Genomic DNA, 24,200 nt, shown 5'->3' with positions numbered 1-24,200 from the left:
AATAATTATTTAATATTTTACTTCAAATAATAATATTTTATAAGTAATATAATATATATATAAAGAAAAGAAAAGAAAAGAAAAGAAAAGATGAACATATTTTTATCATCTTTCTTCTTTATATTCGTGCCTAGCAAGAAAAGAAGAAAACAAAAATCTTCATCATTTTCCTCCAAATTTTAAGTACAATGTATGTTTTTCTTCAAAATTTTCATAAACTTTGAATCATTGAAGCTTCTTTTACATATATGTACCAATAGTTTTTTATTTTATCAAGTGCATTAAAAGTTGCCATTAAAAGATATTGATGGAAGCTTATAAAATTAAGTGAAATGTGTATATTTTTTTTTATAAAAAATGATTAGGAGACGGTTTCTAACTTGTTATAAGTGTAAAAACGAAACAAAAATAGCTAGATAATATTATAGTAAGTTTCGGCCAAAGTGAATGAGAGGAAGAAAACTTAGGTCACTTTGTTTAAAATTATGTTAAATGATTGCTTGTTAATACTGTTTTTTTAATCAATTGTTTGTATGTTTAAATCGATTGTCATGCTGTAATACTGTTTCTTTTAAATCGATTGTTATGGTGGAATATTGCTTCTTTTAAATCGATTGTTATGGTGGAATATTGCTTCTTTTTCTTTTGAGTCGATTATTTATTTGTTTAAATTGATTGTTATGTTAGAATACTGCTTCTTTTAAATCGATTGTTTATATGTTTAAATTTATTGTTACGTACCACATCTAATTTTAGCTTCCCCAAGATTAACATCCTAGCTCCGCCAATGATTTAGTCTTAGCTCAATTGGCATGGACATTATTGTCAATGTAGGAGGACATGGGTTCAAGTGCGCTGAAGTATATTATCCTCTTATTTATGGGTATCCTTCATAATTTATATAAACTATTAAAATGCAATTTCGGAATTTTAATAGTTTAAGCATAGTATAATAACTTTTTAATTATTATTTACTATTAAAAGCGGTCTAGTGATGTGTTTACAATTTTACACTCTATTAATCAAATAATAAAATCTCACATTCCAATCAAATGTAAAATAATAAACTCTGAAAAAATACAAAATATTTATAAATTCAAGTATTCTTTTTGATAAGACCAAAAGTCTAGTTATTGGTATATAGATTTATTTTGAACTAGATAATTAAATTACTTGATTACTTTATTGAATTTGCGTCACTTCCAATCGAGTCATCAATTCAATTGTTAAATTATGAAAATATTTTTAATTAAAATAAATTATATTATTTAATGGCACTTAAGTCTTTTCCATTTAAACAAAACCCCCCAAAAATATGTTTATTGTGTGATTTGAACCGAACCAATTTTATCAGTAAAATATTTAATTTATCACTCAACTAAACTTTATTTTAATATTTTAATATATTTTATATTTGATTGAGTTTATATCACAAGTTAACTCGACATTGACTTAAGATTGATAATAACACAAAGATAAATAATTAAACCTAATTTTTTTAATTTTAATTTGTTATTACTTACACTTATTTTGATGATCGAAATACAAATTTATTAAAGTTTGATAATTAAAATGAATGTATATAATAATAAAATTAACGATGAAATATTAAAATGATAAAAGTATACAACGGAAGTGACTAAGATGAATATTACAAAATTCTTTTTGGTGAAAAAAGAACAATTACCTATCTAAATTACATAAAGTTCTTCTGAAAAGGAATAAAACTCCTAAGTCTGATTCAACAAAAGCTAAAATCTCATTTAAAGTGAATAAAAACTTGCAAGTATTTTTCCTTGACCAAAGCCAACTTTGCTAAACAATTTGTACTCTAGTTGTGCTCTTTAGGGATGTAACGCAAAAATCACTGATATTCTTGAGACAAAATTTGCTGTATTTATCTAATTAATGTGAAGTTCAATGAGTTAAAAAATTTCCTTGTAAGACTTTTACAACTTCTAAGCTATTAAATTGAATTATTATCTTATTGTAACCACCACGTTAGATGTCTCAAAATTCTACATCGAAAATCAAACACTTTTCTATATATCGATTATATCCAAAACCTTAAACTTGAGCTGCAATACTACAAATTTTTTAAAGCGAAAATTAAAACGTTATAAAAATTAGATGACAAATTGTACAATTTACCCTTATTTTTGTGAATTATAAACAACACTCGCACGTGAAAAACATAAATCAAAATGACGAATTAGAATATAATATTTACGCACGAAGCTCAAAATCAGAAAAGAAATATTTGTTCAATAGTTTTATGGTTGAAGAGAGAGGGTAGCACATAGGAATTTCAATAGTAAACAAAAGGAAAAAGGAATGACAAAAGTAACGGGGAATCCAACACAGCACACAGATCTTGTCTTGAAGAACCAATAAACAAAATTAAATGTAAGAAAAATGGGTAATAAGACATCAGCTGCTGAGAGGGACTGACATGCAAAATGGGTAAAGCTTACACTGATGATGGCCATGTATGGTAATTGGTGAAGACTTTTTTGGCCTTACTTTTTTAATACTAATAGTGATTGCCCCCTCATTTGGGTAAAGCTTTGCCCTTTCATCGTCAAGGTCTTGGGTCTATCTTGATTTTTATTTTTATTTTTTTGAGTATCGCAGTACCCGTTCAATCTTTACATTATAAGAGTAAACGATTGATTGAGTATGATGTGATATTGGCATTGAAACTTAAAAAAAAAAAAGGGAAAAAAAATCAATCTTTCTTCTCTACTCACTCAAAGTTTGAAACTTTACAGTAAGAAAAGTAGAAAAAAGGAAAAGGAAATGAGTAGAACAAGCTCAGGGACGAAACCCACAATGGTTCTTCCCTACCAGACCCCAAGCTTGACAGAGCATTATAGCATAGGGAAGAAACTTGGGCAAGGTCAGTTTGGGACTACATACCTCTGTACCCACAAACCAACGGGGCAGCACTTCGCGTGCAAGTCAATCCCAAAGCGGAAGCTGATTTGTCAAGAGGACTACGATGATGTTTGGAGAGAAATCCAGATAATGCACCACTTATCCGAGCACCCACATGTGGTGAGGATCAGGGGTACCTACGAGGATCAGCTATCTGTGCACTTGGTGATGGAGCTTTGTGAGGGCGGTGAGCTTTTTGATAGGATAGTCCAGAAAGGTCATTACAGTGAGAGGGAAGCTGCTAAGTTGATCAAAACCATTGTTGGAGTTGTTGAGGCTTGTCATTCTCTTGGGGTCATGCACAGAGATCTTAAGCCTGAGAACTTCTTGTTTGATACGGTTGAGGAAGATGCTACCCTCAAGGCCACTGATTTTGGGTTGTCTGTTTTCTACAAGCCAGGTTTATTCTTTTCTATCTTTTTCTTCTCTGATTGGTTGTCATTGATGCCATATTGTGTTTTCTCTTTGTTGCGAAACTAGGGTTCACTTTTGATTTGGGCTTTGGCAATGAAATCCTGGTCCTGAATTAGTCAAACACATCAATTTCATTTTCAGTGATACGAGCACTGTGATTTGCCTAGCTTAGTATTAGCTGGAATATCATTGGATACACTTTTTGTTAGCGAGGGAGGTAAAGGGAATGAGAGATGGGATTTAGTCGGATTAAGGTGTGTCAATAGTCAATAGGAGGAAATGGACTTACTTGCAGGTGGTAGAAGTAGGCTGCTGAAGAAAGCCTTATATGCTTTTGTTGTGTATAACAATATACATGTCAACATATACATACAGTGGGACGGCCAATGGGCTAAAAATTTAAGATGATGAAAAGGAAAAGCCTGTTAACTGGAATGCAACAAACATTGGTACTTGATGATTACTTGAGTGTGCAAAGGGTGAAAGGAAGGAGAAATGAGTGCTGATAGGGGTTAAAAGTGCATACAGCATAGTGTGTGTTGCAGGGACCTTTCAGAACCATAAAACCCTCGAAGTTACTAATATGCTGTCATTAATGTTTTGGTGCCAGTAACTGCAACGATAAGCAGCAGAAAATGTAGGGAAACCCCTTTATCATATCGTGTTTGATTTTACAGCAAGATCTTTTTTTATTCTATGGCTGTGTAGCGCTTTTGTTGTGGTGGAGAAAACTTTCAAGATCTGGATTGTGTTTCTTAGCCTTATTTAATGTTTCCGAGTGTTATAAACTTTCTAGCATGTCTTATTAAGTTGTTCTGTTGTATCACTTTTACAAAAACTTTATAGTTTTTCCCCTATCTTTCTAGGTGAATCTTTCTCTGATGTTGTCGGGAGTCCATACTATGTTGCACCAGAGGTTTTACGGAAGCATTATGGACCTGAAGCAGATGTGTGGAGTGCTGGTGTTATCCTATACATATTATTGAGTGGGGTGCCACCATTTTGGGCAGGTAGAGATTCTTTTAGTGTATATATTGCTGGTAGAAAAAGTTTGTAGTTTTGAGGAGCAATTCTTTTTTATACTTCCAAATCTGATCATTGGCGACATTCTTGCATTCCTTCCAGAAACTGAAATGGGAATTTTCCGGCAGATTTTACAAGAGAAAATAGATTTTGATTCAGAACCTTGGCCTGCTATTTCTGATAGTGCAAAGGATCTCATAAGAAAAATGCTTGACCGCCATCCAAAGAGAAGGCTAACTGCTCATCAAGTCTTGTGTAAGTTTCTCTTGCTGCATAAAGGGGATAATGGATTTGTCAGATATGGCTATTATTGAGATTCGGAACTTGAATTTGTAAGAAGGGATTTCAATCTCAATTTAATATAAAATGTGTAATAGAATCATTAGAACATGACTTTCATGATTATTTTGATTTCATTTACTTCCTAGATCTCTGCTTAATGGTGAATTTAGAATACCTGAATGAAATATGGAATTGAAATCCATCTTGTTATGCAATCTAAAATACATAAGTGTATTAGATCTTAACTAGTATTTACGTAATGTGAGCCTTCATCCTCATCATTTATATTCAAATCAAAACCGAATCCACTTTATCAAATTTATAGTCCCAAACACAACAAAGAATTGTCAGGAAATTTACTGCTGATGTCCTCAACCTTATGGTTGTAACCATTTATATCAGGCCACCCATGGATTGTAGATGACACCATTGCACCCGATAAACCTCTTGATTCTGCAGTATTGTCACGCCTGAAGCAGTTCTCAGCAATGAACAAACTTAAAAAGATGGCTTTACGAGTAAGTAAATGCATAATATGTATTTTAATTTTTAATTAGATAGCTTATATGTTCTTGGACTGCTAAAGCTTATTTGTTTTTCTCTTTAACATTTCTTTTTTCAATTTCTTTGGAAAATATTCATTTGCATCTATACTAGTTTGGTTCAACATGAGATGAGCAGATTTCTTATGTTTGAAGCATTTTGCTGGCTCCTGTTAGCTTCACTTTTCTGTTTACATCCTTGAAATACTGTATGCTGTGTAAATATTTTATTCTCTGACGTTTTTTTCTTATTTGTTCTGATGGCTCGATACCCTTTCTCAGTTTCACTTATAGAAAAGGCTTCAAGGAAGATCAGTGTGATGAGCAAATTTCCTACGAGTTTTCTAGTTTTACTTTAGAGATAATGCGACATAGTTATAACGGCTGAAGTAAATCTAGTGAATATTATCTACCTCATATATATTTAAGCTAGTACCATAAGGTGGACTCTCAAGTCATGTAAAAATTTTGTAGGACTTGTTTTATCTTTCCTAAATAAGACAGATATCATCCCAATTATAGAGGTTTAAGACTCTCATCCTGCAAATGAGGTTTTAGCATTGTTGGCAAAGGCTGAGGTCCCAGACCTTGAAGGCCTGGGTTCAAGTCCCACCATCTGCAATTGCAATGTGTGGGTCTCCCTCCCATCCTATGTGTATGCCTTGTGTGGGTTTTGTTTGGTTCTTTACGGATTAGCCTGTTTTTTCACCCACTGTTTATTGTTTTGGATGGATTCTACATTCTCTTGCCTGTTAGCAGCACATTGTTTAATCTCTAAAATTTCAAAGGATTTGTTGACCTGAAAATCAACATCTTAATCTTGGTGTACATGCTCATGGTCACGGCCTATGAAGTATGTTGCATGAAGCTTAGTGGAATGATTCTAAACAGTTTTTTAATAGAAGTATGAGTGAAGTGCAGTTCATGTACTTCTGAGTGTTGGAGTTGGTTCTTGGTAGAATGGTTGAGAACATGCTAATATTTTACACATTCGTGTTTCCATCTCATGTTATGTATTCTTACCATGTTGTAATCATGTTTAAGTTATTTTTTATATTTCTAAATTTTGGTATGTTAGTAATTTGTATTAAAAAGATTTTGAGGCATTTGTGTATACGTATTGTGTTTATGTTTCTATTTTGCATCATCTCATGTTTCTGTTGTGTTCTATTTGTTAAATTTTTTATTTCATGTTGTGTACTTGTCGTCTATGATATTGCTGAATTTAGTAGTGGCAAGCTCTCAAGAAAGGGTTCTTAATCAATTGCTGTTATGATTGGTTTCTTGAACATGTAAAACCGTTTTTCTTAAAGCATTAGATATCATTCATGAGACCCTCTTTGGTCTTTGATGCATTTTCCCTAGATGTGTAACCGTAACTTCTAATTTAGGATTGAACAAAAGTCTATCCTCGATTGATAGGGGTATAGCGAGTTTTGTTAATGTTGAGCGAATTTTTTTTGTGAAATATTGTTGACATGGCGGTACTTTCAATGTTGCGAAACTTGACCTTTTCCTAAGCTCTTATGAGTTAGGACACTTCAGCAAGACAATAAAAAGATTGCAGGCTTCCCCTTTTTCTCTCCCTTTCCATCCCTTATATGATAACTGCTGAAGTTTTCCAAACTGCTGAAGTTTTCCAAATATGGATTGCCATCTCGAGTTTTGACCAAGTATTTACAAGTTACCTAGATTTATTGATGGCCTTAGATTGATCAGTTTCAGCTCAGAGTAGAAGATTGGTTGCATCTCTTATTTTCCATGTTATATAATCCATAACCTCTGTTACTTGTGATTTGTTCTTCCATATCATCATTTAGGAATATATTGTAAAAAACACTGTTTTCGGGCTTTCTCATATTATGTGTGTTGTGCAAATATTCTGCTAACTTCCATACACAATGTTAGGTTATAGCAGAAAGGCTTTCGGAAGAAGAAATCGGTGGTCTGAAAGAGTTATTTAAAATGATAGATACCGACAATAGTGGAACAATTACATATGAAGAATTAAAAGACGGCCTCAAACGAGTGGGTTCTGAACTTATGGAATCGGAGATCAAAGATCTTATGGATGCAGTAAGGAATTCCATCGATGTTATTCGGCAATCCTTGTGTACACCTCTTGCACTTACTTTTGATCCTTTGCTAAATGGACAAACCTTCATGTTGTTTTGGCAGGCAGACATTGACAACAATGGGACAATCGATTACGGTGAATTCCTTGCTGCCACGGTGCACTTGAATAAACTGGAAAGGGAAGAGAATCTGGTGGGTGCCTTCTCCTTTTTCGACAAAGATGGGAGTGGATACATAACCATTGATGAGCTTCAACAAGCCTGCAAAGAGTTTGGATTAAGCGACGTCCATCTCGACGAGATGATCAAAGAAATCGATCAAGATAACGTGAGTTTGTTTTGCTTTCTTGACTTCACCATACATTTAAAAAAAGCTTGTATGTCCACAGTTAATGGAATGTATTGTGTAATAAATAGGATGGACAAATAGACTATGGGGAGTTTGCAGCAATGATGAGGAAGGGCAATGGAGGTATTGGGAGGAGAACTATGAGAAGGACGATCAATTTGGGAGACGCGTTCGGAGTGACGGCAAATGGGGCTAAGGAATTGAATAGTTCAGTTTGAAGTAAGTTTTTTTTGTGCTAAAACATTCAGTGGCTAATTACTATTAATTAGTTACTATATAAGTTGACATTTTCAAGTTTATGAGAAACTTGTGCGGTTCCAGAAATGAAAATGAGATATAATGTGGGACAATTAACACCACCTGCAGGCTGCAATGCATTAGCAAGTGTCAATTCAAAACGAATCCAGAAAATTCTTTATATAGAAAAATATAAATTTATCATTTTACAATTTCTAAAAGGATTAAACTATAATTGTTTTTAATTTCGAGGGGTTAGAATTGAATATAAGGTTTTCAATAAATCAAAGCGCAATTTTACCATGTATTGACTAGGGCTTGTGCTCATAATGATTGCTTCATAAGAGAGCCTAAGTGACCCTTCTTCAATCATCCATTTTTTTTATTATAAAACTTTCTTCAATCATTTTTTTTATCCCATTATGTGTAAATATTTTTTTAAAAAAAATGTGAAGTTAAGTTATTAAAAATTATAAAGTTTTAAGTTTAAATTTCATTACGGGCAGATAATTTTTTAAAAAAATGGTAAATAATTTCATTATACCATGCCAAACCATACCAAATTAAGCTTATCACACTTTGAATCTGAAATCAAATGCTCAAAAGGCACAAAACTCATTATGCAAGCTTGAAATCATGAATCCAAATGGCATCAAACATGGTCAAAACCATTCACAAACCTTGACATTAACAAGTAAAGATGCCCATTTACATAATAAAGACTTTATATACATGTTACAATATTAGGACTCAAAATAAACATAATTTTACTGTTTTGTTGATAGTGTGTTATTTGCACTGATCCGGCTTGATGAGTTCCATAAGTTGGGAAATCTACATGTAGGAGAAACAATGATAGGTGAGCATTCAATGCTTAATAAATTCAAATAGAAATTACAACACTTATCTTACTCATAGGTGAGCATGTAACATATCAAAAGTTAGGCATACATTTAACTAGCACGTGGCACTAAATGCCACAACAAAAACGTAAGCACGTGGCACTAAATGTCACAACAAAGTGAACATAAGAATCATAAGCATTCATATGCATTAAACATGTTAGTTACGTACCTATTTAATGTATCAAATTCGATTCATTTCCATTTTTTCGTTTCAATGTTTAATTTCAATATTTCTCTCAATAGAACCCTAGTAAAACGGATTTGGACACGCAGGTGAACTGCAATACACCAAGATACCTTGTACAAGCATAAACAACACCACACCAAGGCACCGAAGTGCGAAGCCCGTAGCCATCAAATCTTTAAAGATATTTGAATACATTCCTCCACCAGACCAAGGTCTCCGTAGAAACAATGAATACTCAATGATCCACAACAAATGCTGGATCCCAAAATAACCTATTATAATCTCCATATCATCAATTATGCCGTACATAAGTGCGCATATGACCCTATTGGCGTGTCAACTGTATCCTAATCTTTTACTAAGTTCACATGGGCATCAATCATTCATATTTGCATATTTATTCAAAATAAATTAATACATTATAAATTTCATTACCAAATATTGATATTATCTTTATATATATTAGTAATCTCACACATTTAATTATTATAGTTATGATCATATCTGTTTCTTTTTAACATCATTTCTAGAACTAATCATAGCCTCTCCCTAACCCATGAATAAGAGAATAATGTACTTCAGTGCATTCGAACCTACGTCCTCCTATATTGGCAACAATGCCCATACCAATCAATGTAAGACTCAATTGACAAATTATCAAATTATATTCAATAATTTTATAGATTTATAGTTTTATTACTTTATAATATATTATGTTATAAAAAATATGACCAAATTGGTTAATTTCTCATTAATATATCATCATATTAATTAATATTACTTTTATCATTTTCACATAATAATACTAATAATTTATTATTCTAATGTCAATTTAATAATACAATTACTATTACTAAAATTTGAACATAATAATATTAACAATAAAAGGTATTCTCATAAGTTCAAAAGTTTACCAAAACTCGTTTATATATATATTATAGATAAAATATAATTAATATATTTTTTATATATAAAATTTGAACATTAAAATAATATTTTAACTAAAATTTTTTATTTTTATTTCGAATCAATTTTACTAAAATTAGAGATAATATGATATAAATAACTAATTTAGTAAAGAGTGTACTTCATTATTTATGATTGTTGTTGTTATAAATCAAGTACCAAACTGATACAAGAAAATTAAAGTTAAAGTACCACATTGAAAGATGTCTTAAATTAGAGGGGTAATTTTGTATTTTAGAAATATATGCTGGATTTCAATGTAAAATATAAATTAAAAATGGTAAATAAATAGAAATGTTGGCAGTACGTTAGAACCAAACAACTTGCTTTGTTGGTTTATGATAAAATAAACAAAAATATCTCTCTTTCTCTTTTTCTGTTTTCCATCTCGAAGCAATCGAATCTCGAAAACCCCATCTGAGATAGAACAAAAGAAAAGGAAAAAAGAAATGTCGCCGCCAGCAGCAGCAGCGGTAGCGGCAGCGGCAGCGGGCGGAGGAGGAGGACAGCCTCAGCGGCAGCAGCAACAAGGTGGATTTGGACAGAGCATAACCGGAATCATAAGGATCGCCGTCTTCTGGTACTTCGCTTCCAAATTCTTCTCTCCCAAAAAGCCCGTCGATCCTTCTAACCTCATCTCCAATCTCTTCCAGAAGGGCGAACCACTGGTACGGTTGTTCCTCAATTAGGAAACTTCCTTTTTCTTTGTTTTTCATTGTTGCATGATTTTTTTTGGCATTTTTCAGGATATGTGGTTGTATCTTTCTGAGCACCAAAGGTTCAATGACTTTGGGAACGAAGCTTCTCTTGTTTGGCATGAAACTAATATTCCTTATGCCACTTGGGGTCCTGAAAGCACTCGTACTCTTTCTTTAGACTACCATCCTTCCGATGTAAGGTGTTCGACAATATGTATATCTTTTACTTGCTTGCAATTCGCTTGTTTCTTTCTTTAGAGTTTAGAACGGTTGATGAAGTTTGATGTTTTAATCTCTCAGACCTTGAAAAACAATGGCAGTCTTTATGCTCATGTTTTCTTTGCACGCTCGGGTTACCCTCCAGATCCAAATGATCCTGAATACCAGCCTCAAGCTGCCTTTGGGAGGACTCACCGTGAGTTCCCTTCTCTGTCATTACATTTCTTTTTGGAGATTAATGGTGAACAATTAACCTCCTTTTAATTGATTTCAGCTGTGGTGAAATATTTGCCCAAGTCAAGATCAGATAAGAGGAAAAGTCTTCTTGGGAACTCCAAGGACGGTGAAGTGTTTGAACCTGAGCCACAGGTTTGTTCTTTACCAGTATCGGCATAGCTTATTTATTTGAACAATGTTGTTACCTTTAAGAAAAACTATTTTGGGTTCGGGTAGGGTAGATCTAAACTTTCTTGGTGTTTGTTCTTTTGAATCGTTTGATGCTCCTCATAATAACATCTCTTGTATTTCCAATCTTTAATTCCCTTCCAGTTCCACCGAAATTTACTACAATATAATGATCTAAGTGCCGAATCATATTGATTCAGGTGGCTGATGATACTGAAGCTGACTCTAAAGATGAGGGCCCTGTTGAATGGATTTCTTATTGGAAACCAAATATTACTATTAACTTGGTTGAAGATTTTACAAGGTAAGTTTCTGCTTAATGTCATGCTTCTGTAATACACTGTAAAAAGAATAGATTGCTGTTTATCTTTATTCTATGGCTTGTGTTTTTGCTCTCTTTTCTTTCTTTGGAAAATAAACTAATATTTTGGCTCCTTTTTTTTTTTTTCTATTCCAGATATGCGCATAATGCTGTACCACCAAATATTGCTCCTTGTATCCTTCAGTTCTTTACCCTTTTTTCATTCCACATCTCAATCACGGTTGTTTGAGACTTACACATAATTTGCCACTTTCTTGGTTTTCTGTTATAGTCTTGTTAAAGATTTTTATTCTTGAAGAAAATTATTTAGATTTTACATAGTATGATTTTGATCCTGGAACACTGTTTGATTTTTACCATAACTTGTTGGAAACAATTGTAGATATAACCATAATATAACCATAACTAGCTTACTGACAGTGATCTCCGTATCTTCCAGAAAATGCTCCTAGCTTTCATTTTTTTTTTCTTAATTGGAAACCATCTTGCTGGATATAGTATGTTTGTTGAATTGAGCCGATATTTGATAATCCGATAGTCACCTCTGGTAGCTACTATTTTAATGTGTTATAGCTGCAAAGTGCAGACCAGCTTTGAGTTTCTTGACTTCAGATTTGCAGACTTAAATATTGATCCTAGTCAAGGAAATTACTATCCTACCATCTCCTTCAATGAGTTTTGGTTACTTAGAGATAAGTTGATTGCAATCAATGAGACAGTGACAGTATTGCCTCTCAATTTGGAGGTTGGACCCATAAGCATGATGAAGTGGCAACTATTCATGCAGATTGACCAATCATTCCAAATTCATCGTAGTTATGGCAGCATGGTTGAAGGCGAGGCTGATGAACTTAAGGTATTCCTATCTTTTATTGCCTTGGAATTTTGTCATCTTAGAAATCATTATGAAGAATGACTGGCTAAAAGGTTTAAGATTTGGTTATAGAATATGATTTTTACCTTTAAAGTTACATTTGAGAAATTTAAAACTAAAATAAAATCTCATTTCGCAAAAGAAAGCAAATAAATGTAGGATATGGAATAAATCTTATCATCTCTTTGACTCGGATAAACTAGCCCTTACCACCAGCATGCTTTAGTTGGAGTTTGAATGTATAAGATGAGGCTGACTACCGCTCTTTGTTAGAAACATGCTTAACATGCCACAAGTGAGTGCTAAGTCTCACATCAGAAATGGTACTAGGTCAATTTTGAGAATAAATAGCGGGGATGGTTATCTCACCTAATAAGTTAGTCTTCTTGTTGAGTGCTATGCCTGTAACATGGGGTAAAGAGCCATGTTGTGGGTGTTATAATGTAGACTTGAAGGCATAATGGCATCAAACCCCTCATCTAATGTAGGCTCAATGAATGAAATGAGGCATGTGTGGTTAGTCTAGGGAGCTGTCATGTGGCTCAAGTGCGTGCTAGTTGCATTGAATTTATGCTAGGGTGAGTTCACATATAGAAGATTGGACATCCAGTTGTTAGGCTAGTTTTCTGGGTTGAGCGCCTGGCATATGACAAAAATATGCTGCTCAAAGTTGCATCCCATGATATATAATCAATATGAAATGTAAGTGCTAGAATTCTATTATCTATGGGATGCTTTTCTTTTTGAAGAGCCTCTGGATATTTTACGTCACTAGCTTTTTAATTTTTTGTGTCTACTTTCTCTGTGCTTTGTTTGCTTTCCAGTGACTTCATAATCTATTTAAACAGAGAAAAAGGTAAGTAAATGAAGATAAAAAGAAATTTTGCTGCCATACTAGTGAATATAATCCTTAGATAATCTATATGGACTGGGTTTCTTTTCAAACTAGGGTTGATTAATTCTGCTAGTTGGGTACTAGGATGTTGATATTTAAATTTACTCTGGTCAGGTCATGAATAGATTTAAGCTCTATAGTATCATCCAACCTATAACTAAACTAATCCACTAGCGAAGGTAGGTGACTTACTGAGGAGAGTCCTTTATTGAGAGGCTCTTAGTTGCTTATCTGGGGTTGGAAAATGGCATAACTTCTCTTGTTACTTCTTTCAAAGAAATACCTCAAGTTGAAAGAGATATGATCATAAAATAAGTGGGTTTGCAAATAAAACTGATAGCCTACAAGAAGGATGATTTCTCCTTCCCTTGCTTCTGTATTCTTCTAGCAACCAATTCTTTTCTTAACTAACAGAACCACCAGGAGGGTATTTTCAAGCACCTCTTTTTTTTGATATATATGTATAAATATTAATTGGATTCTTTTTGTCATTAGATTCAGTTTGTTTGTAACTCTTGAACTGAAAACATTCTATACTCTTCCATTGATGAGGGAGATAAAAAAGTTATGGATAATGAACCACAGAAGTTGAAAGGACTAATTGTTTATTCTTAGTTTGGGTGGATGCTGCTACCGTGGTGTTAAGGATCCTTTTATTCTCATTTATCTTTCAAATGCTGACATTTACTCGATAAATTTTGTAGAGGGTCTTCCTGGAAGGAAATCCGTACTTGCTAGTGATCACAATGGTCGTTTCTTTGCTTCATTCTGTGTTTGACTTCTTGGCTTTTAAGAATGGTAAATGTTTCTGTTATCTTGAAAATGTTTTGTTCCACACATGGATGGGTTCTTTTACGGTTCTGTTATACACTCTGGAAACTTAGGTTTAGCATGCTGGTTTTTCTTCTCTGCAGATATCCAGTTTTGGAACAAAAATAAGTCTATGGAAGGATTGTCTGCAAAGTCTGTTGTGGTGAGCTTTTTGTGTCAGCTTATAGTTTTCCTCTATCTACTCGATAATGAGACCTCATGGATGATACTGGCAAGTTCTGGAATTGGTTGTTGCATCGAGTTTTGGAAGATAGGGAAAGCAATGCACATAGAGGTATGAGCTCATACATGCACTTATTTTGCTGGATCTCATTTATATCTTGGGCACTCTTCTAATAAAGAAAAAGAAAAACGAAAGACCAACCTTTAGATACATTTGTACTGAAAGTTTGATACTAATGAGATCCTTTTCTGTGCTAAAGATCTCAGATTCTATTGGGATATAGGCAACTTTGTATTGTAGATAATCTTGTGCTCTATATTCAAAGGCCATTATTTTGAGGATTGCTAATATATTTTGAGTATAAATCTTATATTCTGTGTAACTTGATGCAGAAAACCATCATTTTCAATCCGCTTTCAAATAATTTGGCGGCAAATTATCACTTGAATTCTTTTTCCCATACATGATTCTTGTTTAGATTCTTCTCTTTTGTTGTAGCTGGAAAGATTAAAATAGATCCATAATTCTTCTTGGCATGCCATTCTGCTTATTTGTCTGAATGACATCTGAAAGCCTGGTCATGTTTTGCTAGTATGTCTGCGTAGGTTCACTGAATGTTGCATATATCTTATATTATCATCACCTTCCATTTGGAACTCATTTTTTATCTGCTATCTTCTAGTTAATTCATCGCAACAATATCAAAATTTGCAATAATCCTTTTTCATCTTCAGGTCGATAGAACCGGAAAGATACCTATGTTGAGGTTCCGAGATCGTGATTCATATGCAAGCAATAAAACTAAGGAATATGATGATATAGCAATGAAGTATTTGTCCTACGTGCTCTTCCTCCTTGTTGCAGGCTTTTCTATTTACTCCCTTATGTATGAGCGCCATAAGAGCTGGTATTCTTGGGTTCTCTCTTCACTCACAAGCTGTGTCTACATGTTCGGTAAGCCATTTGTCCTCTCCTGTTCCTTTATTTGATAACTTTGTCGGTGACCTACTGACAACTACAACTTATTGACATTGTGAAAGTTTGATTTCATTAACATTGTAGAAGAAAATAACAATTACTTCTAAAATGTTTCTTTCCTTGGGGTCTTTTAGTGTTGTCATCTGCTCTCTTTTTTTAACCTTTATGCATTGGTAAAGCTATTCAGCCTTGGTCCTTATTTCATTTTCCCATAAGTTTTTCCAACAAGTATAAGAACTCTGGACTATTTATACAAACAACATTGATATTCTTTCTTATTGTGCCTGTGCTGTTTTATTTGGCAAAACGATTGTGAGATATCATGTCCTGTCAGGCTTAGGAAAAAGCTCCTGATAGGCCATAGCTGTGTGGTCTGATGTGCTGGACTAACGAGGATTCAATCCTTGGCAACCAACTGCACTTAGGTAGAGGACAAAAAACTTGGTGAGCAGGGACATTTGAAGATTAAAGTAACTCATGGAATTTGGGCTTTTACTTGGTCTTTTGTCTGTTTTATAATATCTAATCATTATGTGAAATTATGTTATGATCAAGCTTATCAGTTATATACCAGGAAGAGAAAGGGGCCATCTAAATAATGATGAATTTGACTCTCTGTCCTTATGACTGCATGAATTGGTTTGGTCAATGAACCTCAACCTCTGCTTCTTGTGTGAATAATAGCTTTTGTTTTCATCTATAACTTTTATTGAAATTTTTTCGTTTACTTGCTTATTTGCTGCAAAATTTTCAATTTGTGCATATTTGAATAATAGCTTTTGTTTTCATCTATAACTTTTATTGAAATTTTTTCGTTTACTTGCTTATTTGCTGCAAAATTTTCAATTTGTGCATATTTGAACTGCAATAATGTTGCTTTCCTATATGTTTTTGGTAGGTTTTATTATGATGTGCCCTCAACTTTTCATAAACTATAAGCTTAAGTCCGTGGCTCATTTACCTTGGAGGCAGATGACTTATAAGTTCCTCAACACCATTATTGATGATCTCTTTGCATTTGTCATAAAAATGCCAACACTTCATCGACTTTCTGTCTTCCGTGATGGTAAGATATTATTATTTCTTGTTTTGTACCTTTCCTTCCCTTATGCTTTGTTTGGTTTGGGGGATGCAAAGAGAAGAAGAAAAGGTTTTTAACCAATGGTTAAGCTACGAAATAGGAAGGGAATTATGAAATGTAACCATTGCATTAAAGAAGTTTCCATCCTTTTCTCAATCATCCTTACCAAGTTTGTTTTGGATTTATAATCCTAAGAGATAAAAAGGGCAGATTGGGTCACTACCCAATTATTTGTTTGATTTAGTAAGGGCAAAGTAATTATGAAATACCCTCAGTAAACCACAATTTAAAAAAAAAAATTAAAGGACAGAAACTTGGAACTCATAAACTTGGTACGTATTTTTGAGATAAGTGCTGCATAATCTGCATCTCATCAGCCATTTTATTTTACATGCACAAAGGGTGAGAGGTTGCTTAGCTATTACTGTGTTTCTTGACCTTTCTTTTACTCTTTGAAGTTACTTTTGATTTTGAAAATATATAGTTGTACCAAAGAGAGATTGGGTATGCATAACAAAAAATGCTAAGCTTGCATATATATATATATGTATAATCTGTGTAAAAAATTCATTCTGAACAACAGGTGTACTGTGAGTACATACTGTACTCTTTACTTATTCAGGTGTAATTCTCATTCTCGTGCTTATTTTGCAGATCTTATATTTTTAATCTATCTGTACCAGAGGTGGGTATATCCTGTGGATAAGAAACGAATAAATGAGTTTGGTTTTGGGGGTGAGGATGAGCAGACGCCTAGCGATACAGGTATTACTACTGCCAAAGAAGATGAGAAGAAAACCAACTGAGCTTGGTTTGATTGTCCTTTTTCCCATTAGTTTAGCTTTAGCAACTCTGTAGTGCAAAGAAACGCAAAATTCCAAGATGAATACTTTTCGTGTGGTTGCTTTAGAAAAATATTCAGGAAAGAAAGAGACGGAGAAGGTTCGATAACAGACTGATGCCTTCTCATCAGGATTGCTATAGAAAGAATGAAAGTGCAAACAGTTTAAGAACCTTGGTCTCAGAATTGTGGTACGAAGCTGGCTAACATGGTTGTATCAAGATCTTCTCTTTTCCTTATTTTATTTCCTTATATCTGATTAATTTGTTTTTGGCATTTTGACTCTGTAGAATGAGTTGAATTACTTGTTCCTTCTAGGCTGGTTTTTATTTTTGTGGCAGGTTTAGTGATTTCAAGGTCTAGTTTGATATGTTAATTATGATTGGCTTTTGCAATAAAACAAAGAAGGAATTATGATAATATGGTCCTTGCTTTTATGATTGAGATGTGAGAATAGTGCAGATAATGTGGAAAGAGGTTTAGGAATCAGTATTAATGTGTGGGTGGTAATGGCATGCAAATCCATGATGGGTGTAAAGCTAACAACTGAAATGGTTAGTGAAGCTTTCTGAGGGTTTAACATGGGATTTACTTCAATTATCCTACAAGGAAGGCCAACAAATCAAACTCCTTTTATTGTTATTTGAATCAGAAGATAATTCCAGCTTATTTGTTTTATATTAAAACCAAAATGCTCATATTTAAAGTTTTAAAATACAAACCTTTTCTATTACATAAAAAAAAATAGGACAAGTCCAAAGCCGACAATTAAATTTGAAAAACGAGTTCAAAAGTCGAGTTTTGTTGTATTTTTAAGTTTATGATATGATTTTTGGAGTATTATATGATATAAAAATTAAATAATAAGAAATTAAATAATGGAGGCAGTAAAAAATGTATAGGAAAATAAAATATTAAAAAAAAAAACGTGATTTGGAATTGGATGGAAGTTATGATGAGGCTTGAATCACATTGAAAATTGAGAGGCCGGGCCTAATCTATTTGAAAGCCGAAGGTTTCTCTCAATTCCGACGTACGCTAAAAATAGGAAGAGCCGCCCCGCTGAACCCCCCTTTACCTCCTCAACTATATAGACATAGCTGCAGCCGTCGAAACTACTTCTCCTCTAATCTCATGGCCTCCAGGTAACATTCTCTTATTATCTCTATTAACCTGCTTTGTCTCCATTAACAAAAATGCTAAGAGTTTCAGCGCTTCCTATTGTCTCTTTATGCATGCTAGCAGACGATTAAGGGCATTCAAGAGGTGGATGAAATCCCAAGGAATCCAATGCAGCGATACCCTCGACTTCATGGACTGCCCCCAACAAGGGATTTCTGTGAGAGCATTATCTGACTTACATGAAGGCGATGTGGTGGCCAAAATACCAAAAACCGCTTGCCTTACTATCAAGACCAGTGGGGCTCGAGAAATGATTGAGTCCGCTGGTTTGGATGGTCATTTAGGTCTCTCCGTGGCTTTGATGTATGAAAAGAGCTTAGCCCAGGATTCTCCTTGGGCTGGTTACCTTCAGCTTTTGCCACCTCAAGAATGCCTGCCTTTGGTTTGGACTCTGGGTGAGGTTGATTCTTTACTCTCTGGGACCGAACTTCATAAGGTATGATTCATCTTCTAACTGATTCTCTTCCTGTTTTTGGTGTTGGCTTGTTGGGATCTTGCTCTCTACAAGTTGGTTGATGATATAGAAAGAATCCCATTTTGGCAAAGAATCATAGTTAGGGAGGCTGGAACTGTTCTATTAATTGTACGTTGAGAATTTGAAATTTATGTTATGGAAAGTTGTGGGAATTGGAATCATGGTGCAATATTTGAGTTAGGAGCATGTTGTGCATTGTCGTGTGCCGCTGCTATGAGTTGTTTCTCTAGTGTTTTTTTTTTTTTTTTGCTTAATCTTTTACTATTCTGGAAGTTTTTATGCTAGTACGTTGGCATGATTTAGGAGCAACATGTTTTTTTCTTGAGGTGTCATTTTCTCTTTCTGATAATTTGTTCTATAATAGGCAGGCAATTAAGGAAGACAAAACTCTTATGTATGAGGATTGGAAAGAAAATATTCTGCCCCTTGTATATTCGGCACCTCAATCCCTTAATCCAAGCTCTTTTAGTGTCAAAGAATACTTCGCTGCAAGAAGTCTTATTGCTTCTCGATCTTTTCAGATAGATGAATACCATGGATTTGGGATGGTTCCTTTGGCAGATCTGTAAGTACACCCTCGCAATTTTTATGATAACTTCCTAATCTCTAAATAAAGTTGTGAAATATATATCCATTTACAAATATTATGGGATATTCGAATTACCTAAATTGCTTGCATCCTAATGAAGGGTGCAGCTTCTACCTCAATTCATTGCTCAAACTCAGAGCTGTCGTAGGTATAGCTCATAGTACCATTTCCTAATCTTTGCAACCATTGCATGTAGGCAAAATGCCTAAAAAAATTTTAAGTTTGTGATTAGGGTTTTGACGTCGCTTGCACTATATAGGAATGTACTGTGATAGCTTAACATGATAAGCGTATAGTAATTATATTCTTAGCCTCATTATTTTTTCTCTTTTCTTTTATTTTTTTCTACTAATTCCAGCTTTAATCACAAGACTGGAGCAGAGGAGGTACACTTTACCTCTGTATCCCCCAATCAAGAATATGAAGATGATGTTGACAGTGAAAATGGTGATAATAACGAACTAAGTAAAATTTCTGGCCATGATAAGAGAGATTCCACCTGTGAAAATTCGTACATTCATAGTGATTCGGAATCAGATTACTCATCAGTTACAGGAGAGGATCCTATGATGCTGCAAATGATTATGGTGAGAGAAGTAAAATCAGGTGATGAGGTTAGCATCAACTTGTGCCTTGTATTGATTTTTTTGGATTAAATTCTACTAGTGTTATATTATTAGCTTCTCAATTTTTCCCTTGAACTAGGGCTTGAGTAAAATGAGGAGCTCGTTGATGGATTGTGGATTCAAGTGCAGTGGGTTGAATTTTAAGGAAAATAGGTCTCTTTTTGAGTTAGGATTGAAGGCTTTTTATTCAACCACCTCACTTTTCTTTTATGCTTCCCAAGTATGGAGATACTTTTGAGTTAGCAGTTTACCTAGGAGTACTTTTCTGTAATGTGGTAGACACAAGAAAAGCCTGTCTGAGTGAAGTTTTTCTTCAAGTTATTATTTCTTTTTTGATTAACTATAGGCAAAAGGGAGACTATATCAAACTCTGTACTTCTCAATGTTTTGCATATTCAACAAGTATGGAACCATAAGGAAATCATACATATTGGCCAACAAAATAGAAAGAAACTTTTGCATGTTTTCTATTATAAATGGACTACTCTTTAGAATTTGTTATCAGAATCTTACATCTGAAGCTTACTCTGTATATAGATCATAGATATGAATACAATATTGCAGGTATTAAGGCGCATGTTTTCTTTGTGTGTGTGTATGTGTGTGTGTCTTACACCCCAGGAAATGTGAGGATTCTAGTGCACAATGTGTGCCTTGCACCCTTACAACATTGAGCAATAGCATAATAATTAGAGGTGGACAAATGCTTACAACTTTGCACCGATCGTAGGAAAAGTATGCATTTTATTGTCTAAACTATTGTGTATAATTCTTGCAAAAAAATTTGCTTTCATATTTAAAATGAACTTTTTGTGTTTCTGCTTCCAAAAGCAAAAGGCAAATGATCAAGTATTGCAATAAAGTTTTAGAAATAGTTATGAGGGAAATCATGTTGGCAATATTGCTACCAGTCTACATTATGCTTGCTAATATTTGCATCCCCTAGTAGCGAGTGAGATTTGTATTATGAGGTCAACAGTCCCAGATTCCTCAACTTCGTATGAGGCCATTATGAGCAAGAGTGGTAAGAGAGATGGTGAAAGGAGGTTGAAGTAAATTGATTGAGAGTGAGACATATAGGGTAAAGGAGATTAGGACCTGGCTCTGTTTTGTTTGCATTTTGACCTTGGGACTTGCATGTGTGCCAAACAAAGAGAAGTTTTGTGTTAGGCTTGGATAGGCTCTTCTCATCTTGGGAGTTGGGACCAATGTTGTCAATATGTGCCCCTTATGTAACAAAAACACCTCAGACTCTTCCAGGCGAGGCCTATTAGATCAGGTAGTGCGCCTAGGTGTGCTTGTTTGTAAGGCTATAAGCATAGAAAAAAGTCCGCTTGATTGAATTTCTCTTTAATCTTTTTTACAGTTTTCATTTGATATACCTTTACTAGTAAGAAAGGGATAATATCAAACTCTAAATTTTCAATATTTGAGCATTCAACGACAGACATTGACCATAAGGAAATCATGCATATTGACCAATGAAAAAACTTGCATGTTTTGTACATAAGCTAGACCACACTTTAGATTCCCCAGCCACCATGATGTCATCTATAAATACGATTAGTATAATCATTTCCCCTCTCTTCTATGCCTAATGAGTAACATGTGGTGCCCTGGACTTTGGTGGAATCCTATTTGTAACATAAACATAGCTATCACCATGCTCTTGGAGATCGCTTCAGTCCGTATATTGCCTTTCTCTGCCAATATATCCTTGTTCTTGATTTCCTCAATGTTCAATCTGTGTTGGATTTCCACTTATACCCCCTCTTCTAGGTCTCCATGGAGGAAGGCATTCTTAATATCCTATTGATATCGTTGCCAATCTCTTAACTGGTAGTGATATCGAGATTCGGATAGTTGTAATTTTTGCCACATGCTAATGTTCCAAAGTAATCAATCCCTTGAGTTTGTGTAAACCCCTTTGCTAGTAGCGTTTCTGTAAACCTTTCTTGAAATGTTTCAACTAACTCATTAGCTTATATTTAATTATAAAGGCCCATTTGTAGCTTGTTGCTCTCCTTTTTTTTTTCTCGGCCAAAAGTCATTTTACTGGAAAAAGGAGATGCAACTGAGAATCAGTAGCATTACGAATCAAAACCAACACCGAAGCAATTTGTCAAAAATACAATTCCAAACTGAATCAGAAGAAACAAAACAACACCAAAGCATAAAAGACAACAGCGGACACAAATCAATCTCGCATCCAAAACTTTACAAAATTCTCCTAGAAAACCAGTCTCTCACTTCAAAGACTTGAAAACTCTTGAAAAAGAACATCACCTCCAATCTTCAATCACAACCAAAGACAAACTTGTTGCTCTCTTTATATGATTATGATGCTTTGATGATTTCTTAACTGCTTGGATGGCATGATTTTAAGGTTCTTGAATAACTTATGTGGTATACTGAAAATGATGCTTAAACTGTGAGCCTATACTTACTGAGCTGTGGATTGCTCATAAGTTCCTTTACATTTTTCAGATCATAAAATGTTAAGAGCTTTAATTTGGTGGAAAACTGAGACAATTTGGGAGCTTACTCTTGGTATTGAGATGCTATTGGCTCTATGAGATCATATAACGTAAAGATATTTGCATATTTTGTGTAGTTTCTTTGTTTCTTGAAGGGACCTTTAAGTTAGTTGTTTTGAATTCCAATATCAGATTTGCAATAAGAATATCTTTTGGGCTTTTTTGTTTGGAAAAAGAAGTGATTTGTGTTATCTTGGAGCATTGCTTGAGATAATATGGCTTTGGTTTGGGATGATAAGGCAGTTATATGTCCCAGTTTTGGGGCGTGATAAAAAGCATGTCTACTTTACATCTTAGGTGGTTTGGTAGTTTTCATCTACTTGACATTAATTTCCTGTTTTAGTTCTCACATCCAGCTTTTTCTCTATTTTTCACTGGCTTCCTTCTCACGGTGAATCTAAATTTCTTATCTCAGGTTTTTAACACATATGGGTCACTTGGCAATGCTGCTTTGCTTCATAGATATGGATTTACAGAGGCTAATAATCCTTTTGATATAGTGAACATCGATTTGGAATTGGTTCTCAAGTGGGGTTGTTCACTGTTCTCTAGTCGGTACTGCAGAACAAGGTTATCCCTTTGGAGAAGAATAAATATCTCTGGAAGCGTAAGTGAGAACTCTGAATATTTTGAGGTCTCATCTGATGGGGAACCTGAATTGGAACTATTGACATTATTATACATAATGTTATTGCCAGATGACACATGTCATAAGTTGGATATTAGCATTTGCACTGCAGACAAGGTTAGTGCAAACATTGGCATGATCTTAGCAGAAAAACATGATATTACATGGAGCACAAGCTCAGAAATCAGCAAGGACTTATTGTTGACAGAAAAAGTTTGTCGTGCTCTCTTGGCACTTGCGGACATTCGTGAGAGTTGTTATGGTTCGAAGTCGATAGATGAAGATGTCGAAGCTCTAGAGAGATGTTGCATGACAGAAAGGAAATTGTATCATTCTTTGATGTTACGAATAAGTGAGAGGAGGATCCTTGAGAAGTTTAGGACTTATGCTACTGCAGGAGCTCAAAGTCAAACATTTCAAGACGCAAATGGAACCTCTACAAGGAAGAGATTGAAAAAGCATTAAGGTGAAATAATTCATCTATCTTGCTTGTTTTTGATTACAGTAAACTTAAGTCAATTTTTGCCTGGGCTTTCATAGATTAGATGAAACTAAATTGTGGAAGAACTTTAATCTTGCATTTATTATTTTTATTAGAACTGTTGGTGCATTTAGAATATGTAGTTGTGTTTCTTTATGATAGGTTGCTGGTATTCAATTATAAGCTTGATCTGCAAGAAGTATTTAATCAGCTGCTGCTGCTGTAAGAAGTATTTAATTAGCTTACCTCACCAGTAAGGAGCAGTTTTTTGGTAATATTTTAGTGGTCAATTTTCATTCAACAAAATTTTGGCAAAAATAATCTTTAGTAATTCTACAACTCAGTAAGGGAGTATGGTGGGCAGGTAGGGCTTGACAAATTGGTTTTTAATTTTTGCTTAAAATTAAAATTTTAATTAAATGAAAATGTATTTTAGGGCTTTTTAAAAGTTTAATAAT

The 24,200-nt window shown here is 34.1% G+C and overlaps 3 protein-coding genes across 5 annotated transcripts; all 3 read left to right on the top strand.

The window, feature by feature from the left end:
• The first annotated feature begins 2,416 nt into the window (after positions 1-2,416).
• LOC107937641 (calcium-dependent protein kinase SK5) lies at positions 2,417-7,981 on the top strand. The gene is made up of 7 exons (XM_041114359.1): positions 2,417-3,337; positions 4,218-4,361; positions 4,477-4,629; positions 5,059-5,174; positions 7,107-7,274; positions 7,377-7,601; positions 7,691-7,981. Exons 1-7 carry the CDS (start codon positions 2,800-2,802, stop codon positions 7,838-7,840), a joined length of 1,494 nt encoding a protein of 497 aa, XP_040970293.1. The 5' UTR covers positions 2,417-2,799; the 3' UTR covers positions 7,841-7,981.
• Positions 7,982-10,218: 2,237 nt separating this feature from the next.
• On the top strand, positions 10,219-17,644 carry LOC107937646 (CLPTM1-like membrane protein cnrB). The gene is made up of 12 exons (XM_016870576.2): positions 10,219-10,585; positions 10,664-10,810; positions 10,916-11,030; positions 11,109-11,203; positions 11,440-11,543; positions 11,697-11,734; positions 12,182-12,417; positions 14,035-14,128; positions 14,245-14,435; positions 15,059-15,278; positions 16,201-16,368; positions 17,038-17,644. The coding sequence occupies exons 1-12, from the start codon at positions 10,367-10,369 to the stop codon at positions 17,187-17,189; spliced, it is 1,779 nt and encodes a 592-aa protein (XP_016726065.2). The 5' UTR covers positions 10,219-10,366; the 3' UTR covers positions 17,190-17,644.
• Positions 17,645-17,776: 132 nt separating this feature from the next.
• On the top strand, positions 17,777-23,952 carry LOC121229635 (ribosomal lysine N-methyltransferase 3). Of its 3 annotated transcripts, none has more exons than XM_041114358.1 (5): positions 17,777-18,369; positions 18,470-18,842; positions 19,403-19,446; positions 19,829-20,084; positions 23,049-23,952. In XM_041114358.1, the coding sequence occupies exons 1-5, from the start codon at positions 18,359-18,361 to the stop codon at positions 23,724-23,726; spliced, it is 1,362 nt and encodes a 453-aa protein (XP_040970292.1). In that variant the 5' UTR covers positions 17,777-18,358; the 3' UTR covers positions 23,727-23,952. The 3 variants fall into 3 exon arrangements, with proteins under 3 accessions (XP_040970292.1, XP_040970291.1, XP_040970290.1); XM_041114357.1 differs by having other exon boundaries at positions 19,250-19,446; XM_041114356.1 differs by lacking the exon at positions 17,777-18,369 and having other exon boundaries at positions 18,456-18,842; positions 19,250-19,446.
• The last annotated feature ends 248 nt before the right edge of the window (positions 23,953-24,200 follow it).

The sequence above is a fragment of the Gossypium hirsutum genome, chromosome A05, assembly GCF_007990345.1.
Source record: "Gossypium hirsutum isolate 1008001.06 chromosome A05, Gossypium_hirsutum_v2.1, whole genome shotgun sequence".
NCBI lineage: Eukaryota > Viridiplantae > Streptophyta > Magnoliopsida > Malvales > Malvaceae > Gossypium > Gossypium hirsutum.
The sequence above is the reverse complement of the archived record's forward strand: the minus strand, read 5'-3'. Positions and strand labels throughout refer to the sequence as shown.

What these genes read in the sequence shown, in the direction of transcription:
- LOC107937641 (XM_041114359.1), top strand. Translation starts at nt 2,800, where the DNA reads ATGAGTAGAACAAGCTCAGGGACGAAACCCACAATGGTTCTTCCCTAC. An exon ending in GGTGCCACCATTTTGGGCAG is followed by an intron (nt 4,362 to 4,476) that starts GTAGAGATTCTT and finishes CATTCCTTCCAG; the next exon opens with AAACTGAAATGGGAATTTTC. An exon ending in TTAAAAAGATGGCTTTACGA is followed by an intron (nt 5,175 to 7,106) that starts GTAAGTAAATGC and finishes ACACAATGTTAG; the next exon opens with GTTATAGCAGAAAGGCTTTC.
- LOC107937646 (XM_016870576.2), top strand. Translation starts at nt 10,367, where the DNA reads ATGTCGCCGCCAGCAGCAGCAGCGGTAGCGGCAGCGGCAGCGGGCGGA. An exon ending in TAGACTACCATCCTTCCGAT is followed by an intron (nt 10,811 to 10,915) that starts GTAAGGTGTTCG and finishes TTAATCTCTCAG; the next exon opens with ACCTTGAAAAACAATGGCAG. An exon ending in TGTTTGAACCTGAGCCACAG is followed by an intron (nt 11,204 to 11,439) that starts GTTTGTTCTTTA and finishes ATATTGATTCAG; the next exon opens with GTGGCTGATGATACTGAAGC.
- LOC121229635 (XM_041114356.1), top strand. Translation starts at nt 18,456, where the DNA reads ATGCATGCTAGCAGACGATTAAGGGCATTCAAGAGGTGGATGAAATCC. An exon ending in CTGGGACCGAACTTCATAAG is followed by an intron (nt 18,843 to 19,249) that starts GTATGATTCATC and finishes TATAATAGGCAG; the next exon opens with GCAATTAAGGAAGACAAAAC. An exon ending in AAGTAAAATCAGGTGATGAG is followed by an intron (nt 20,085 to 23,048) that starts GTTAGCATCAAC and finishes TTCTTATCTCAG; the next exon opens with GTTTTTAACACATATGGGTC.